At 46.9% G+C, this 18907-nt stretch overlaps 1 protein-coding gene across 1 annotated transcript; it reads right to left on the bottom strand.

Annotated features, from left to right (window-relative positions):
• Positions 1-1529: 1529 nt before the first annotated feature.
• Positions 1530-11824, bottom strand: PROKR1 (prokineticin receptor 1). Its single transcript, XM_044262458.1, has 2 exons — positions 11007-11824; positions 1530-3074 (listed from the first exon to the last, which is right to left on the bottom strand). Exons 1-2 carry the CDS (start codon positions 11489-11491, stop codon positions 2378-2380), a joined length of 1182 nt encoding a protein of 393 aa, XP_044118393.1. The 5' UTR covers positions 11492-11824; the 3' UTR covers positions 1530-2377.
• Between the last annotated feature and the right edge of the window lie 7083 nt (positions 11825-18907).

Genomic DNA, 18907 nt, shown 5'->3' with positions numbered 1-18907 from the left:
AACAACAACAAATTGTGTCCTGTTATTATTTTTTGGTCCAAAGCTAACTTTCCCAATTTTAGAATGTAATATGTAATTTTATAAGAAATAAGAATTGCCTTCCAAGGTATGGTGGATTTGGGCTAATAGTTTAATCGGTTTTTATTCTCTGAGAGTATTCCCATTACACTGTAGAATAAGTCTGCTGGATGATTAATAGGAAGAAATAAATGAGTTTCTGAATGGGTCTTCCAGGGAAATAAAGTAACTATTAAAAAAATGAACTTTGCTGCCAAAAATCAAGAGTTGACTATATTTGGGGAGGAAACGCCATACGAGTGTCAATTAAATAGCCTTAGAAATGTGTTACTCTAGAATTATTTGAGAGGAAAAGAATACATCTACTTTTTAGGTACACATACTCATGACAGTAAAAAAAGATTGAGATATAGTATCACATTGCCCAGATTCATGCTGGCTGGGAAAAGGCACAGGAACATGGCCAACACTTCCATGGTTTTAAAGATAGTCTGATTCTGAAATTCCTAAAACCCTGAGCTCATCTTCTGACTGGAGACACTCTACCACTTCCTGTTACACTTTTACCACCAAATTTCACTGCCTTGTACCAGCATGTGTTAAGAACATAACACATATAACAGGGCTAAAAGAGGTAACGGACTAATTCACACAATGTTTAATAAAAAGTGGGAGATGGTAAAATTTCTAGATACATAAGCCAAGGTGACAAGTTTTTCCTTGTCAGGCATGTTACACATAGTTATTCGTCCATTCCTTTGATGACTCATGTGGCTGAAGAGTTTACCCACATATTATCTCATTGATTCTTCACAACCCTCTCATCAGGAGCTATCACAGGTATTATCTTTGTCCCCTTGAGGAGCTTTACCAAGGGTCACACAGGGGACAGAGCTGAGGCTGGATCAGATCTTCTGGTTCCATGAGTTCAAATTCCAAAATTTGAAACTCCGAACAATGAAGGTACGTTAGAAAGTAGGATGAGCCCTCCATAAGTCTGTGGAGTCACTGAATCTCATCAGGCACCGACCACCCATTTGTATGTCCCCATCTTTCTTGGGTGCCCAGGGCCGTACCACCAACCTTCACCATCTGCCACTAGATCACAAAGCTTCATTTACACTGAGGAGTAGAAATATGGCAGGTAATCTGTCCCAAGGGTATATCCATTTTAAAAGAAAAACAAGTCTTAATCCAAAGGATTAATAACTGTGATGGACTTTGGGCACTCGTGACAAACACATCTTGCTCTCAAATCATGACAATGAGGGTGAGAGCTGGTGGAAATGGAAAATAGCGGACAGCCATATACATGAGTTGTTGTGTCTACTTTCAGAGATTCTATGTTTCACAAGCATGGATACAAGAGAAGGAAAAGGAGGACTTAAGAAGAAGCCTAATTGGTTCAAGCCAGTATAACTCAGAGGTAGAAGCACTATTATCCTTTGACCCAGAAAATCTGAGCTCCTGACCTGAGCTGTGCAGGCTTGCAGAGGTCTGCCATTTGCACTTCTCTCCATGAGATGAGAAGTCCATGGAGCCAAGAGAACATATTCATCCTGAGCCTAAGCCTTCCCTGGGACAAGTCAAGATACCCGAAACCCCTTAATACTTTGATTTCTAGGTAATGGTTTCTAGGGTCTGTGTGGCTTCTCCTGATAATGAGTCTCACTATGTATGGGCACAGCCATAAGCCCAAGGGGTAGCCATGGATCAGTGCTGGGGAAGAGGGTTTGGACAGAACTTGCCCATGCATATTGTGGTGTCCATATGCATGCATGTAAGGCTCCTTCCAGTGAAAGTCAGGAACAGAGATGAGAATAAACGGATGAGAATAAAGACGTAGGAGCCTGTTTTGCATTCTTGCTCCAACCCCACAAACGTTAGGAGTGAACTCAAGCCTAAGGACAATCCTAGAGATGGGCTACATCAGTACCTGATGAGTAGCTGAGATGGTCAGATAGACCACCCTACAAACACATGTACCACATGTACCACAGTCCTAGATGCCTACTTGGGTTCCCCTCCGGAGAGTCTCTCATTTCAGACTCTCTATGCCCCAGTATTTTTCTTGGCTTAATCCTTATTTCTTTCTGCCAATTAAATGTTGTCAACATACATAAGTTTCACCAGTGCCTACTCTGCACAAACGAGATTTTCAGTGAGTGTTGGCCACTGGTGCTGGTATCTAGTCACATCAGGTTTAGAAATGCTGAGTTCCTTGAGCACGGTGTTCGCACCCTCGTCCATGCACTCTGCCCTCTGCAGCAAACCAAGGGTTCTTGGTTGATGGTTTGTATCCCAGGACACCGGTTGATGTCGCAAAGGTCTTTGTTTAAACTTTGAAAGGTCCATCAGGTTATTTCAGTCTGATGCAGTCCACCTCCTCGGTGGCCGGTACCCCTGTGGTTTTAAGATCAAGGTCTGCGCTGGACTTACTCCCATTGTAGGAAGACTTCCAATGGAGCAGCATGATCTTCTTGAAGTACTTGACGGTGTTGTTCTTAACAGTCACGAAGCACAGAGTGTTGATCATGCTGTTGCTCATGGCGATGCACTCGACGACGTAGAAGGCGGTGAGGTAGTGCTTCTCCTTGACAAACACGGTGGGGAAGAAGTCGCGCACGATGGTGAAGCCGTAGAAGGGCGCCCAGCACAGCACGTAGGCGCTGAGGACGCCCATGAGCACGAGCACGGTCTTCCGGCGGCAGCGCAGGCGCTTTCGGATCTGCTCCGTCTGGAAGCCCGGCACCGCCTTGAACCACAGCTCGCGGGAGATCCTGGCGTAGCACAGGGTCATGGTGACCACGGGGCCTACGAACTCGACGCCAAAGATGAAGAGGAAGTAGGACTTGTAGTAGATCTGCTGGTCCACCGGCCAGATCTGGCCACAGAAGATCTTCTCTTGGCTCTTGACGATGATGAGGACCGTTTCAGTGGTGAAGTAGGCAGAAGGGATGGCGATAAGGATGGACACCATCCACACCAAGGCAATCAAGCCAGTGGCTGTTTGATACTTCATCCTGGGTCTCAGCGGGTGGACGATGGCCAGATATCTAGACCAAGAACAGAAATAGGGTCAACCACTGCCAGGGGGAATTTCTGGGTGATGGTACTGTTTCGGCAACAACAGAAGGTGCACGTGTGCAGGATAAACAACTGTGTGGGCTCTCAAGAGAAGCAGGCTGAAGTGCAAACCACAGTTCCGCCCCTTACTGGCTATTGCAAGCTCAGGCAGGTTTTGTTTCATCTCTCCGAATCTCAGTTTTCTTACCTACAAAATTAAGGTTGCTTGTTTGTGCCAAAGTATATGCAATTTTTTGGCACAGTTTTAAATATGATATATCTGCAATAAAGGGTAACTGTTATTAAATGTAGTAGTAAAGCCTTCCATTGGTTTCTGGTCTGGCACTATTCCCAGGTCCTTCCTGTTTCCAGGGCGTTCCATCCTAATTAGCCCACTGTTTAGAGGTAGAAGGGCCTGATAATTACAAAGAGTTATCAGGAGAACTCGCCCTTTCCAGTGGAAGCAGTGGACAATGTTTGGTCTTTATTCCACATTTTTAAAAATACTGCTCTATTTGCAAAGGTGAAGGAAGAGCATGTGACCATGTTCCTTATTTTCCAGGTGTAAAAAACGGAACCTGGAGACAGATGAGTGACTCTCTCAAGGTCATATACCACAGGACCCTTGATAGAAAACATTTAGCCCTATCTCATGGCTGATGTGAAAAATCAATCAAGAATATACATTGAAATTTTTTTTTAAACCACAAAGCACCAGACAGTAAAAGATATTGCTTTTGCCCTTTTGCAAAAAACCACACTGCTGTTGCCATAGTGGTCCAGGAAGGGAGAGAGAGCACTTTCTGGGGGATGTGAGTCATTTGTGTGGTATGAAAGCCTCCTTCCCAGAGAGCTCTGGTTTCCTGGAAGACTTTCCGTGTCTGGCAGGGAGTAGAAGTTGAAGAACGAGAAAGATGGAGAGTGAAGTGAGAGGGAATGGCTAAACAACTTTGGAAATAAATACATTCTCACGTGTCCTGGCTTATTCCAGGTAGAGCCAAGAGCAAATGTGAGCGAAGCCTGAAGGAAAGCCAGACCGAGTCTATTTCCTTTGAAACAAATCTCTTTGAGGTCATCGTTCTTGGGATTTTGATTGGAAGAAGAAGTTCATTCCTATGTTTTTTTTTTTTTTTTTTCCTGATTATGTTCCTGCTGTTTGTGTCCCTCTTCCCCCAAACACAGGCAGCCAACCCCACTGTCATTTGGAGAGTTCGCTGGAGTGAGATTCCAGCTCTCTTCCAGAGATGACAGATGCAGTTGGATGGGTTGGGTTCACCCTCTGTACACCCAACTGGCTGTTCGACGTGCTTGGCCGCCAGCAACAGTCCCTGTCACTCTTGCCAGTCTTCCGAGCGCTATAGGGTATTGGCAATGCTCCTGTCCACGCGCACATATGGCCCTTCATAAAGCCTGCAGAGCTCCCACTCTAATGAGTGCCCGAAACTCACTCAGACTCATAACAAAGTCTAAGAGTTTGGCATCTTTGCTCTCACTCACTCTCTCGCTCTTTATCTGCCCCATGTTCTGTTGATTATTCTGTCGAAGAATATTTCTATACTTGTTTACTATATGGATTTTCACTAGATAATTCTATTCCTTCCTCTCTCAATGGCAACATCCAAAGTCTTTATGGTGTTTCAAGATCAGAGTGTTTTTTTCAATGAACGAGCAGAAGAGGAGTCTGAAGACCAAGAATCTAATTCCAGCTTGGCCACAAACTTGTTATATGAATTTGAGGCATTTTTCTTAGCCCTTAGTGGACTCGGTTTGCTTCTCTGTAACATGGGAATATCACCTGCCTCGCCAACCTCACAGAGATACTGTGAAGCTCCAGTTAGACACTGTGAGAGAGGGAAACTCTAGGATTCCATAAAAATCTGCCTTTTTTGCTCCTTTTCCTGCTTCTATTCTTGCTAGGAATCGCACCCCCACTTTACACATGCCTCCCAACTCAAAAAGTATATAATCTCCTTGGAAGGGATAAGAAGTCAATGATTTTTTTAGAATAGGTATCTCCTAAGGAAGGACCCGGTGAGAATGACCCGATGAAGCCATCAGATGCATATTCCAGAACCCCTGGGCCCTGGTCTTTGTTCTAACCAGTTCCTGGATGCCTGAGAGGGCACATATACTAGATCACAGTTCCCACTAAAAAACTCCAGACCTCCAACAAAAGAGAGATTCCCTCCTCTCCTTTCTGAGTCTCCCACTCTGTCTGTCCCTGCACTCTCCCTAAACCTTCAATAAACGGCTCTCCCTTCGTGCTGGCTCCTGTTTGCTTTCTGCCCTGCGTGCAGCCTGGAACCCTTTTGGCTGGTCCTACGGGACCCTATCAGGGTCCTCAGACCATAAGCTTCAACTGCGCATAAACAACCATAAGCTTCAAATTTACAAGAAATGGTCGACAACATAAAATGTATTTTTTTCTGAGCTATTCTGTATATGTAGCAATTTTTTTAACCTTTTATTGGCAAATAGTTTGTTTTCAGGTTCTCTGCTACCTTCTATTTTATTGGATCTATTTATCTTCATGTCAAAATTCATCTTCAGGGTAACCTGTGACTCCCCATCAGATGTTCATCCCATCCCGGCTCTCTGGGCCTTCACCCCGACTCCATCCCCAGGGTTAGCATGGGCTGTGCAAGAGGCCCTCCAAATCTATTTACCAAAAGGGAAATCGTTAAACTGTTTCACGGATTGCCAGCGGCTTTGGCTCTGCTGGGATCAGAATTCCAGAACTCTAGCACAGTAACACTTGCTTGTGTTTGTAAAGCAGCTTACAATTTACAGAGCATTCTTCTTCTTCTTCTTCTTCTTCTTCTTTTTTAAGATTTTATTTACTTATTTATTTGATAGAGAAAGAGATCACAAGTAGGCAGAGAAGCGGGCAGAGAAAGGGGGAAGCAGACTCCCCGCTGAGCAGAGAGCCAGACGGAGGGTTCCATCCCAGGACCCTGAGACCATGACCTGAGCCGAAGGCAGAGGCTTAACCCACTGAGTCCCCCAGGTGCCCCATTACAGAGCATTCTTAAGTCCACTTTCTTATTACGTATCCCCAAGTCTATTGAATAGGTAAGAGAACCAAGATGACCATTACACCGATGAGCAAACTGAGATTCGGAGAAGTTAAATACCTGCCAAAGACCACACAGCTAGACGGCGACAGAACCATGATGCAGACCCATTCATATCTTGCTCCAAGTCCATCTGGGTCTCCAATAAGCCACTTGTCCCCTCCTTTTCCCACTGGAGCAAGCCATACTCCTTCTTCCTACCCTCCTAGCATCCTAGCAGAATCTTAGCACCTTTTTTTCTCTTTTCTCTCCAACACAGTTGGTTTTTAGCTATTGATGTGCCAAGGAGTTGGGCAACCGGCAGCTACTTTTCTCTTCTTATGCATATGCCCTTGGCTTGCCCTATGTGTCTACCAATATAATGGCTCAGGTCCATATTCGCTTAGAACCAACCTTTCACAGAGAACAAAGAATGAAGGCTGCTGGACAAAGAAACATCCAGGCAGGGATTGTGTGATGATGTAGGCTGAGTGATTAAGCAAAGAGTATTTGGGCTCCCTCTATCCCCACCCAGGACCCCGCCCCCCAGATCAAACCATGGAAATGGTAGTCGCAGCAGCTTCTAGGCCATTCCAGAGATCATCAGGGAATTCAGAACCTGCTCTTTGGGCCAGTCAGCCCCATCAGTGAGCTCACTGGGGAGCATCTGTGCGCGTCCTGAGACCTAGCACAGGTACTCAAGCCTTAGCTGGCCCCATGCAGACAGAAGAGAAGGGAGGTCAGTGGGCAGGCTGGCTGGCCATGTCCCCCGGGATTCTGGGTAAAGAAGAGAGAATTCCCCAGTGCCCCACATGTTCTGGGATCTATGGATTACACATCAAGGCCAGTGCAGGTGTCTCCACATCCAATAGGGAACCCAGAACTTGGAGGACAGATTCCTCTGATGATCTTTTTCAGCTTCCTGCTCCATCAGGTCTGACTACCTATACCTCGGTCCTCTGGAATATGAACCTGTCCTTTCTGATCTCGACTTTGCTTCTGTTCCTTGCCCCCCAGGATCCCACAGACCTCCCCAAGGGACCTCATACCTCAAGCATTCCCACCTCATCTTTTGCAAAAAATGCACTACCCTCATGGAAAACCTCTCCTGTCCTTTACTGACTCATTTGTTGAAGGCCATTTAAAAGTCCTCCTCCTCTCGTTTGACTACTCTAATGCACAATGATGTCACCCTTCCGTAAACTGCATTTAGAATTTATCCTTTACTTTTACTAAGTGTTAGTTCACCTGGCCCCACCCCTCCCCCTGATAGTAAGCTCCTCCAGAGCTCAGTCTTACTTCTTTTGTAACTTTTTGCTGACGTGAATTCTGGGCACCTAGGACTTTGGTAAAACTTCACTCTGAGCAACTGAATGAATAGAGATGTAAAAAGCCATCGTGCCTGTTCTCAAAAAGATTGCAGCCTCTTTTAGAAAACAGGACATCCATGTGTTTACCTAGCCTGAGACTGAGAGGCCCTCTGGGACTCAATAATCATAATAAAAGGCGAAGGGATTTGAGCCATATTTTGTAGACAATGGAGTTTGTAAAGGTCTTTTGAGTAAGAGAGGGGAGATGTGTAGGAGAGGGAAGATTAATTTAGCTGCAGCCAGACTTTTTTCCCTCGGGCCACCAGAGACTTTTCTCTGTTCTTAGAACCTTTCATGTTTGTTCCTGTCTTGAGACCTTTGCACTGATAATGTCCTTTGTGTGGAGTGAGTTTTCCCAATCTTCGCAAGACTGGCTTTATTTTATTTTATTTTTTTTCAAAGTTCCCTTCAAATGCCTTCTCCTCAGGGACATTTTCCTGACGAGGTACCTGGAGCAGCTCCCATCCTCGTCTCTTTCAATGTCTGTCTTTTTTGTTCAGAGCATTTCTGAAATTACCTCTGTTTATTTGCCTGATTGTTATCTCTCTCCATTCTTCTGGGTAAAAGAAGCTCCTCCACTAAATCGAGGAGCTGTTTTTTCTCCTGCACTGTTGTATCCCCAGTGCTAGGACGGGTCTCTGTCACATCGTAGCTTCTCTACAACAATGCGTTGTTTGAATGAATGAGCGTTTAGCAAGGGCTGTGAGGAGAGGAGCAGTGGCAGCCCCGCTGAGCCAAGAGACACTGAGCGAAGGAGCCCTAGCCGAAGTGAACAGGGTGTAGGTGGGGAGGTGGGGAAGGGTGAGCACTGACCCGTCCTGTAAAGCAAAGGCTTGCTGGAGATAGGAGGAAAGCAGCTGTGACAAGGGAGCCTTGCTACTGTAGATGTCTGGGAGAGCCATGGCACCAACCACAGAAGCAGGAGCTAGAACATAAGCAGTTCTTTCTGTTCCACTACAGCTTCACAGCTGCATTTCTTAGAAACCTTGCGTTATCTTCTTTTGAAAACAATCACTTCAATGAAAATGAATCACTTCGATAGAAAGCGTTCATTGTTGTTCCTGGAAGGGTTAATTTAAGGAATTTAAGGATTTATAAATTTATAATTTATAAGGATTTATAAATATAATTTATAATTATAAGGATTTATAATATTTATAAGGATTTATACTTTAAGGAATTATAAGAGCCACTGTTAATTGGCTGCTTTCTCCAGTTTAAGCCTTGTTCCAAACAATTACATATATTACTTCCTTTCATCTTCAAGGCAACCAATCCTTAGGTCTTATTATTACTCCCATTGTACCCATAAGAAAACCAAGGCAGAGAGATCTTTAAGAACTCTCATGGGGCCGGCTGCTAACACCACAGCAGTGGGGTTTTGACCCCTGTCAGAATAACCACCAACACGACTCCTCCGATTTCATTAAACAAAAATAAAGGCATTTTTATAACTGGAATGTATTTGTTATATCGAGATACATGTGATTTGCCCCAAATTAACCAAATAGAACCTCATCAAATCCTGAACAACACACATGGCCACACAAAAATCAACGAGGTCCTGTCCCACGAAACTGAAACTGGAGGGTAAAAACACATACAAATACCTCGAAGCAAAGATCACAAACATCAGTAAAGAAAAAAAAAACAAACTAATCACAACCCCACTGTAAACGCTAGCAGTCCCACGAAGCAAAGCATGTTCTCTTCTTATTGTATCTAAATTATATTACAGAAACTCGCACTGCAAGAGAAATGCCCGCAGGATTTCAGACAGCCGAGTCTGGTATAAAAGTAGGGTACGAATGTGAAAAAAAGCAGTAGATGGAGGTGGACTGGGTGACGCAGATATCATGTCCTATGTGTTCAGGATAACCCGATGCCCCTTAACTTAACTTATCCTGGCCTCTGTCGCCCTTGAAGCCACTTCTTCCTGCAGTGTGACCCCCTTCAGACAAGTGGGTCCCTACAACCTCAAAAGGATCTTGTCCAGGGATCAGGAGCCTGCCCCAGAGCAGGCATGAACCTACCCACTTCTAGTGGCTGAGAGCACGCTGTCTGCAAAGATGTCCTCCTGGAGTGAAACTGCAGGAAAGGACCCTCTATGCTTTCAGCCTCTGTTTTCAGAAAGGCCAGAGACAAGGTTCCTGGAGTCCCTCCTTGACAGCCCTGAAAGGGGCGAAGGGGCAGATACTCCACTTGACTGTCCCCTTCCTAATTCACCCAGGGTCTGATCCTGGATGGCTGAAATGCCAAGAAGCTCCAGGATTCCTGTGGAGGACCGTGGCCAACGTAGCTCTCTTCAGGGATGACGACTCTGAGCATCTTCTTTCCACAGGTGACAGAGCCGGGGCTGCTTAAGAGGTGAACTCCCTGCCATTCTTCCGGGAGAAGGGAGACAAAACCCCAACCCTTAATGCTTTTAAAGCCAGGCTTCTTCTTGAGAACAGGGTTTGAGCCCCTGTTCTGGTAGTGGCCTGTTTCCAGGTTATCCAATCTTTGGGTGTTCTGCCTTTGGGTTCAGAAAACAGGTTCCATCTGCTATACTCTTCCCCGGAACACTGCCCTGGGATGTCCTGATGGCAAGGGGCAGGCTAAACTCCCCCAGAGCCCTGAGGCCACGAAACTGGGAGGGTGTCTGGGCTCCAGGCTCTCTGGGTTCAGGGAGAGAGACAGACTGTTCAGATCCGAGTACATGGAGGCCCTGACCCTCTGGACTGTACTAAGGTGCTTTGTAAATGAGAGTAAACTTTGGGGAGAGGGGCTTGCAAAGATTGTCCTGTGGGAACAAAAACCATCCTGGTTCTTTAGCACAAGTGGTTGTCCTAAATGAGAGGACCAAACACAACACAAGAAAGATTTGCATAGACGGCTCTTACTGCTTTGATTTCCCATCACTGGACGCAGGTCTTCTATACCGTTGCATGCAAATGTATGGAAAGGAGCAAACTGATTAATGCAACCAAAAAAAAGAAGTATAAGTATGTTATGTAAAAGTATGCTACCTTTTTTGCTTTCTTTTCTTTCTTTCCTTTTTTTTTTTTTCTATGTTGTTTAAAACAAATCATCAATCTTATTTTAAAATCAACTGGTGCTGGGTTGGGGGAAGTGTGCTTTTATTTTGAGAAAATCTCCCTTAACTCTCCAAGTTGACTCAAGAGGTGCCTGCCTGCAACTTGAATTTGTCCCTCCACACTTCCTCTTACCTGTGGACCTCTAGACCTTGAGCAGATACGTCTAAGAGCATGTCCACAGCAGAGGGATCAAAAGCCTTCCCACTGCTCAACTCTAGGGAGCTCTCCTATCTCTGTCTGCCCACAGCTGGAAAACTTACTCCTTACTATTCAGTCAATGGGCCCACATTCGAACTCCACCCCCACCCCCATGCATCCACACCGACGGGAAATAAAGATCTCTCTCATCAGTCCACACCTGCTGTAAAGGAAGGGACAATTCCAATGCCCCTTTCCTATTGTCTCTATGCCCCCTTACTCACCTGTCGATGGCGATGGCCAGCAGGGCATTGGTGGAGACATAGAGAGAGACAGTACGCAGGTAGTTGACAGAGGCGCACATGACATGGCCATGCTCCCAGGACAGCTGGCGCACCACATAGTAATCCATCTCAAAGGGGCAGCAGACGATGGCCACCAGGAAATCAGAGATGGCCAGGTTGGCGATGAGCAGGTTGGTAAGGTTGCGCAGTTTCTTGTAGCGGGCCAGAGCAGCAATGAAGACGAAGTTGCCCATGCCACAGACAAGCATGATGCCCACGAGGGCCATACCAATGACAATCTTGGCAGCAAAGAAAGTACGGGAATTGGTCACATCCTCATCTTCATCCAAAGGCATATCATAGTCACCATAGCTGAAGTTGAATGGGAACGGAGCAGCTTGGACCCCATGGGAGGCAAGCACAGAAAGGAAGTCGGTGGAGGTGTTGGTGGCATTCTCATCCATGACCCCTGTGGTGATCTCCATCTGGCCAAGTGGTACTCTAAACAACACTGCTTAGAATTCCTCTGAGGTGATGTGTGGGCAGCTGATGTCTTCTCCCCTCTCTGCTTACACTCACTTCTCCTTTAATGAGTCAGAGTATATCTGCCAGCATCCTTGGGGTACAGTATCCGAGCTCCATTCTAAGCCTTTGAGAGACATACAAATAGTTGGCTACACATGTGAGTAGAACTGGCCAAATTTAAAACCATCCTGTAACTCCAGCAGACCCATTAGCCACCTGCTCAGAAGGAACATTGAGTGATGGAGTGGAAATAAAGGAACCAGGGAGAGAAAACAAATGAATGAAAACCACGTACCCACTCATACAGGGAAGACTGCATTGCTGTAGAGAAAACCGGATATTGGTTCAGTTTACTTCATTTCCACTGATGATCTGAAACGCTGGAATTTTGCTCAAGGATCAAAGCTAAGTGTAGGGAAGCTAAAGAGAATGAAAGTGACCTTCTCCAAACTCTACTCCCCCTCCTAACAACTTGAACTTAGTCTATGTGAAATTGTACAATTCTGTGGTTTCAAAGGAATTATTCTGACTATCATCCATCAGCTGCATATGAGACAACCCTGTCTGCTCCCTGGTCCCCTTCCTCTGGCAGAACACAGCTCTAAGATCCCAGAACCTATCTAGCAGCCCCCTTACCCTCTTCTCCCTGGGTTTCCTGTCCCCACATGCAAGTCCGTTGTGACTCTAGTAGTCAGGCACAGCATTTGCCAAGGCAGGTCCCCAGGCAGAGGCTGCGGGGTTGAAGTCACAGCCTAAATCCCTGAGTGACTTAGAAAGTGGGCTCTGGAGCAAAATCCTTCCTTCACTGGTTGTGTGTCCTGCGGTAAATAGCTTAAACACTCAAGAGTTTCAACATCCTCCAGGCAGCAGATCAATAACATCTGTAAAGCACGGAGCTCCCTAGAGAGGAAGGGTGTTACACCCTAGGACTGCAAAGAATTACTATTGAGTGCTCAGGCCTCCTCAGTCAGCCACAAGGAAGGGGAGGGGAATCCTGACCCAGATGACTGCACCACTTAGCACATATTGGGGGGCTGGTGGGAGGAGGGTTAGTTGCCCTGCTGGGGACCCAAAACCAAGAGGAACCCCTGCCTTCTCTTTGCAGTCCCATTCCTGCCCAAAGCCTAAAGCATCAAACCAGGTTGCTGGGATGTAAGGGAGCTGGGGTCCAGAGACAACCGCAAATGTCGGGAACACTGGAGAGGGCAGGCAAGCATGGAAAGCCTGAGGTTCCTGGGTGTGGGAGACACCTAGCTGTTCCTGTATTCTGGAAAAGCTAGTGGTGAGATCTCCAGAGCCTGTCTTTGGGGGACCTCTCTGCTCCCCAATGAGACCCAGCCACCACCGGCATCTCTCCTCCAACTCCCCACCCCCATTTTTCTCACATTTCTGAGAAATGTGCCATCAGAACTGAGCCATCGGTTCTGTCCCTCTCAGTCCCTGCCCTTTGCCCGTCAGGTGTGAGCACAACCAAGAACTGACAGGTCAGAGGGGGCTAAGTCACGGGGGGCACACAGGTACAGCTGCAATTCTGGTGGGACAGTCCTCATCCCCGGCAGTCCCCATGTCTCTCAGAGGCACGCCCACCCCCCAGGGGTACTCTCCAAGCCTGCTACCTGGACGGCTCCAAGTCAGGTTTTAAAAACAAAGAGTAATAAAAACTTCTTGGGGTGTGGGGGCGGGAGGGAGTGGTGTTGGGAGATTTAGAACTCCGGGAGAAATTGTCCTGCGATCTCTTCTGTGCTCTTACCTCAAAGAGCAACCCCATTCCGTTCCCACCCAGGGTGCGCCGGGGCCCTGTCCTTCAGCGCTCGACCCTGGCCAGCCCCTGCAAATCACTGGAAGCCTCTCTGCAGCCCCGGTTGAGAAGCCCTCTGGGGCTTCCAGCTTTTTCCACCGAGTCGCGGAGGCTACTCCAAGGGCAGAGGAACGGGGAGGCCCGCTCCCGTGAGGAAATGAGCGCGAAAGCAAGTCTGTTGAAAAGCCTCCTCTGCGCTCAGAAGCCCCTGCACCCGGCGGCCTCCCGTGCCGCGAGGGGTCCTCGGAGCATCTCTCCGCGAGTGCGCGCTCGGTACCTGCGGCATTCCGGCGGGCGGACGAGGTCGCGGCTCTCTCCCCGGGCCCGGGGACACGAACCGCTGCTCCCAGAGGCCCGCAGGGACCCGACCGGTCCCCTCTCTTCCTCCTCTTCTCCCGGCTCACTCCCGACTCCGGCTGGAGTTGCGCTCCCGCCGCCGCCGCAGATCCTAGGAACGCGGGCCCCGAGGCAGGGCCACCCCTAGCCCGGGCCCGCCCCGCACTGGCGGTCCCCGCCCCCGGTGGCCGCGGGGCGCCCTGGGCACCGCCAGCTGATTAGGAGAGGCGTGCTCGGGCAGAGTACGCAGGGCTCCCGGACGTACTGGGGTCCCTGCTCCCGGGAGGTAGCAGCCGGAGGCAGGGCGGGGCTGGGCACGTTAGGGTCTCTGGGCAGGCGCGCGACTGCGGACCCCGGAGTCCGGCCCGGGCCGGAGTGGCGGGGACGCAGAGGAGGTAGCTGGCGGCGAGGACACGCCGAAGGGAGCCGGGCCCCAAGCGGCGCGCGCTCCCCGCGCTCAGGGTCCGGAACGATGCCGCGGGCAGAATCGCGGGCGCTGGCGCTCAAAGCAGGGCTCAGCGCAGAACCCAGCAAGGAGTACCACCCGCCCGCTGTGCCCGCCCCGGGGCACAGGACTTGTGGACCAGCTCACCTGGTCAGCTCCGGCCGCTAGAGAGAGCGGACACGGCCCGCTTAGCTGGTGGGATTTCAAAGAACCCGGAGGGGCCTCCCCTCTCGCCCACAGCACCGCCCTCGCAGGAGACGCCGGGACCGACCTAAGCCTCGCTTCCTCGGGCAAGCCCCGCGGCACGCCCGGGTCAGCTTCATCTCAGCAGCTTGCACCTCTGTGTAAAAGAGTCTCAGAAAACTGCTTCCCTGAAAGCAATGAAGTGAGGGCATGGGGACCGTGTGGATGCTGGAAAGAGGGAGGAGCCCCCCGCCCACCCACATCTGATCAGAAGGCTAGGATGACCAGGGTCAACTTAAAAGAGCACGGATCTCCTTGAAAAGTCTAGATTTCTCAAGCAGTTAAATGTAGGATTACCCTATGATCCAGAAATTTCACTTAAAAAAAGAAAAAAACTCGTAAACGTGTACCCCACTGCTCGTAGCAGTATTATTCACAATAGCCAAAAGACGGAAACAAATGTCTATCAAGTGATGAACCTTTATTTTCTTAATGTGGTATATACATACCTGAGAATATTTTTCATCTTTAAAAAAAATAATGAAGTATAAGTGTTTGTGAGGATGTGGAGACATTGGAACCCTGGTGTGCTGATGGTGGGGATGTAAAAGGAGACAGCCACTGCGGAAGACAGTATGACAGTTCCTCAAAAGTTAACAGAATCATCGTAGGATGAACAATCTCACTTCTGGATATACACCCAGGATTGTTGAAAGCAGGGTCTCAAATAACTATTTGTACAACTATGTTCATGGCAGCATTATTCACAATAGGCAAAAGGTGGAAACCACCCAAGGATGCATCAGTAGATGGAAGGGTAAACAAAATGCATTCAATCAATGGGATATGTCAGCCTCCAAAAGGGAGGAAATTATGACATATGACACAATATGGATGAAACTTGAGGACATCATGCTAAGTGAAATAAGCTGGTCACAAAAAGACAAATAGTGTATAATTCTACTTACATGAAGTACCAAGAGTAGTCCAAAGCAAAGAGACAGAAAGGGTGGTTGCCGGTGGCTAGAGGATTAAGGGAAGGCGGAGTGACTGTTTAATGGGTACTGAGTTTCAGTTTTGCAAGACGAAAAGAATCCTGGAAGTGGATGGTGGTGATGGTTGCATAATAATGTGAATGAGCTTAATTCACTGAATTTTACACTGCAATATAGTTAAGATAGTAAATATTATGTGTATTTCACCATAGTAAAAAAGGGAGGGGACGGGGAAGAATGAAGAATTGATTCATGCTACAATGTGAGTGAATCTTGAAAACATCATGTTAAGTGAAATAACACACACAAAAAAACAAAAAAAAAATAAATATTATATGATTCCCACATATGTGAAGTAGATAGGCAAATTCATAGAGTCAGGAAGTAGAATGATATGTAGCAGGGGAGAAGGAATGGGAAGTTATTTTTTAGTGGATACAGAGTTTCTGTTTGAGGTGAAGAAAAAGTTCTGAAGATGGATACACTTAAAATAGTTAAAATGATCTATAGAATAGCTCAGTCCTCATTAGCAAGGGATCCAAGGTCAATCCTAATTTTACCTTCAGCTGTCCATAATGGAAAGGGAGCTGCTTGGGTTCTGGATCTCTACTCTTCTTGCCACTATCAAGCCTCAGGCAAGTCCTATAAATTTCTGGAGCTCCCTTTCCTCATTTACTAAATGAGTTGAGCTTACACCGGGAGTCACTGCCGGATTCCAGTACTTCATGCAGTATCTTCCCTAGGGCCCCTATCCCTTGCTGAACACCTTCTCCTGTCATTCGCACAAAACTCCTGCTATTTGCAAAGATGTCACAATCTCTGAGTCTCATGTCCCCTGGGACATGGAACATGATAGCAGTTTAGAGAATGGTATATGGAATCACCTGCCTCCTTTCCACCTAGCTCTGTACACAGGAGCTGTGTGACCCTGGGCAGAATGGTAACCAAAGCTGAGCTTTCCCATTTGTAAGTTACAGGTGGCAACGTTATTGCATAAGGATGTTGTGAAGATTAAATAAGGTAAAACCCGTCAAGTGCTTGACACAATGCCTGATGCTTAGCAGGCACCTGATAAACGCCAACTGTTACTATCATTCTATGATTCTTTCCCTATCGTGCTCCATGAGATCTTAATCAACCAATTTGCTTTCCACTTTGCACTGTTACCTGAAGAAGGGCTGTGTCTAGTTCATTTTTTTAATCCTTTCTTGCAATATTTCTCAGGCTTGCCTGATGAGAGAATTATCCAGAGTGCTAGTTAAACAGACTGATTCCCTGGTCCCACCCCAAACCCAGAGAAGGGGCCTAGAAATCTGTATGTTATACCAGCATGCCTGGTGATTCCTATTATCAGATAAATCTGGGAATCCAGGGATCTAGATCAGAGCCGGGCACAAGATAGACAAATCTTGGTTTATCATTTCACGCAACATATATGGGCATTCCATATAGCAAATGTCTTCTTGACTCTATTCATCTCTACTCAAAAATCAAAAACAAAGCACAGAGTTATCTATCGCTACTAAACAAATTACCTTGAAACTCAGCACCAGAAAATGACAAACATGTATTATCTCACAAAGTTTCTCAAGGTTGGGAATCTGGGAATGGCTCAGCTAGGTGGAACTAGGGTCAGGGTCTGTCATAAGATTGGAGTCAAGGTGTCAGTCAGGGCTGCAGTCTCATCTGAAGCCTCCACCGGAGGGAGGATTCACTCCTGAGCTCACTCATGAGGTTGTTGTCAGGTCTCAGTTTTTCCCAGGCTGTTGCTAGAGACTTTGGTTCTTCATCATGTGAGCCTAGCATAGGCTGCCCAAGTGACTTTAGTTGGTAGTTGGTAGTCAACCTCTCCCCACCCAACACCTCTGTTAAATGTTATTCACCACAAACAACAAGGACACTAACCCTGGTGCAATGTGAGAAGGAACCACGCAAGCGTGTGAATACCAAGGGGGGCAGGGATCACTGGGGACTGATTTGGAGGCCACCTTGGGGACTGGTTACCATACAAAACTTAGAATTTTCCTTTTTCCCCATCAAAGACCTGACAAGGAATGGTGCCTGAGTTTAATAATGAGGTTAGCCACAATGAAGACATTTTTGAACTTCAGAGTAAGGATAACTTGCATAACCTCTGGAGTTGGAGGGCATAATTGGGATGATTTATCAGGCCAGGACACCAATGAAAGAAATGAAATAATGGAGGTAGGTACAGTCTAGCAGGTTGTATTGGGAACTCCCTTGGAGAAGTCAATCCTTATGTGCCAAGGACTTCAAGGGATCTCCCTTCCATCTGAAGAGCACATGTCCACCAGTGGTATAATAATAGTTTGTCTCTAAGACAGAGTTAAACCAGGGCTACCTTAGCTTAGAGCAAAATATGGCACTAAAAAAGTTTAAAAAAAGAAAAGGAAGGAAAAAAAGGAATTAAAGAATTAAGAACACAATCTGCAACTTCAATGGGTGTCTGTGTGTGTGTGTGCACACGCGTGTGTGTGATGTAGCGGGTTACATGGTTATGTTCGTGTGTGTGTGTGTGTGTGTGTGTGTTGTTTTTTCAAATTTATAGCTCAAAGGATGCCAACAGCTTGGAAATCCTTCTTACTGTTACAATCTACTCCCAGGAGCAGCAGCTGTGTTTTGCCTCATCCTGCCAATAAAAGAAGCCATAGTCTGAGAGAATTTGCCATCTCAGGGACCCCTGGCCAAACAAGATCAAAGAACTCATTTAGAAAGCACTTTCTTTGGAGATGTCCTTCACCTGTAAATAACTTCCTTGGGCTACTTTAGATTTCTTTTCTTTCCTATTCCACTAGCAGGAATCATTCAGAAAGTCCCCTGAATTCTCATTTCTTCATCATTTTAATCTATAGTTATATCCTTTGGTTTACATATGGAAGTTTTTAATGAACTGGGGCGTTTTTCCGCCATGTAACCCCTGGGATGCTCTAGTAAATACCACATAGGAAATCAGTTCAAGGAGCCCTCAGAATTCATTCAGTGAGCACTCTTAGGTCGAACAAGGAGAAATCAGATGCTAGGGAGGGAAGCCCACTAACCCAATGGAACAGAGAGGGCTGATTGCAAAGCCCAGACCAAAATTCCCGTCTCCTGAGGTTGGACCCTGCCCTCCGTCTCCAGCAGCCCCACTCCCAGCATCTACTGCTACCTGTCTTCATCTACCCTCTCTCCATGAATCATGGATCCTTGGTGATGGTCACAATTCCTCCTGGCTGGCAAATTGACTAAATCAGCTCATTTTCTGCTTTCATCAGATTTGTTCTCTTGGCACACACACCCTCCAGTGCCATGAAAAAAATCAAGGATTCCTGGAAGATACCCAGAGCTGGCTCAGAACTCATCCTGCTTCCTTTTCCAGTTACCTCTGCAGCACTCAAGCCAACAGTGTTTGATGGGCTTCCCAAAGCTCACTCAGAGGGTCGTGTGGACTGCTCTCTGCCATTCCTCTCCACTTCCCCAAATCCCTCTGGAGGAGCTGTGAAAAAAGATTCTGATAGATACGGAAACCTGACGTCATTCTTGATGGAAGCCCAAACACTTCAAAGATGTCAATTCTTTTCTTAATTTCACTGGCTTAATACCATCCCTAACAAATACT

Source organism: Neovison vison, chromosome 8 (genome assembly GCF_020171115.1).
Source record: "Neovison vison isolate M4711 chromosome 8, ASM_NN_V1, whole genome shotgun sequence".
Taxonomy (NCBI): domain Eukaryota; kingdom Metazoa; phylum Chordata; class Mammalia; order Carnivora; family Mustelidae; genus Neogale; species Neogale vison.
Note: the sequence above shows the minus strand (reverse complement) of the source record. Positions and strands in the feature narration are given on the sequence as shown.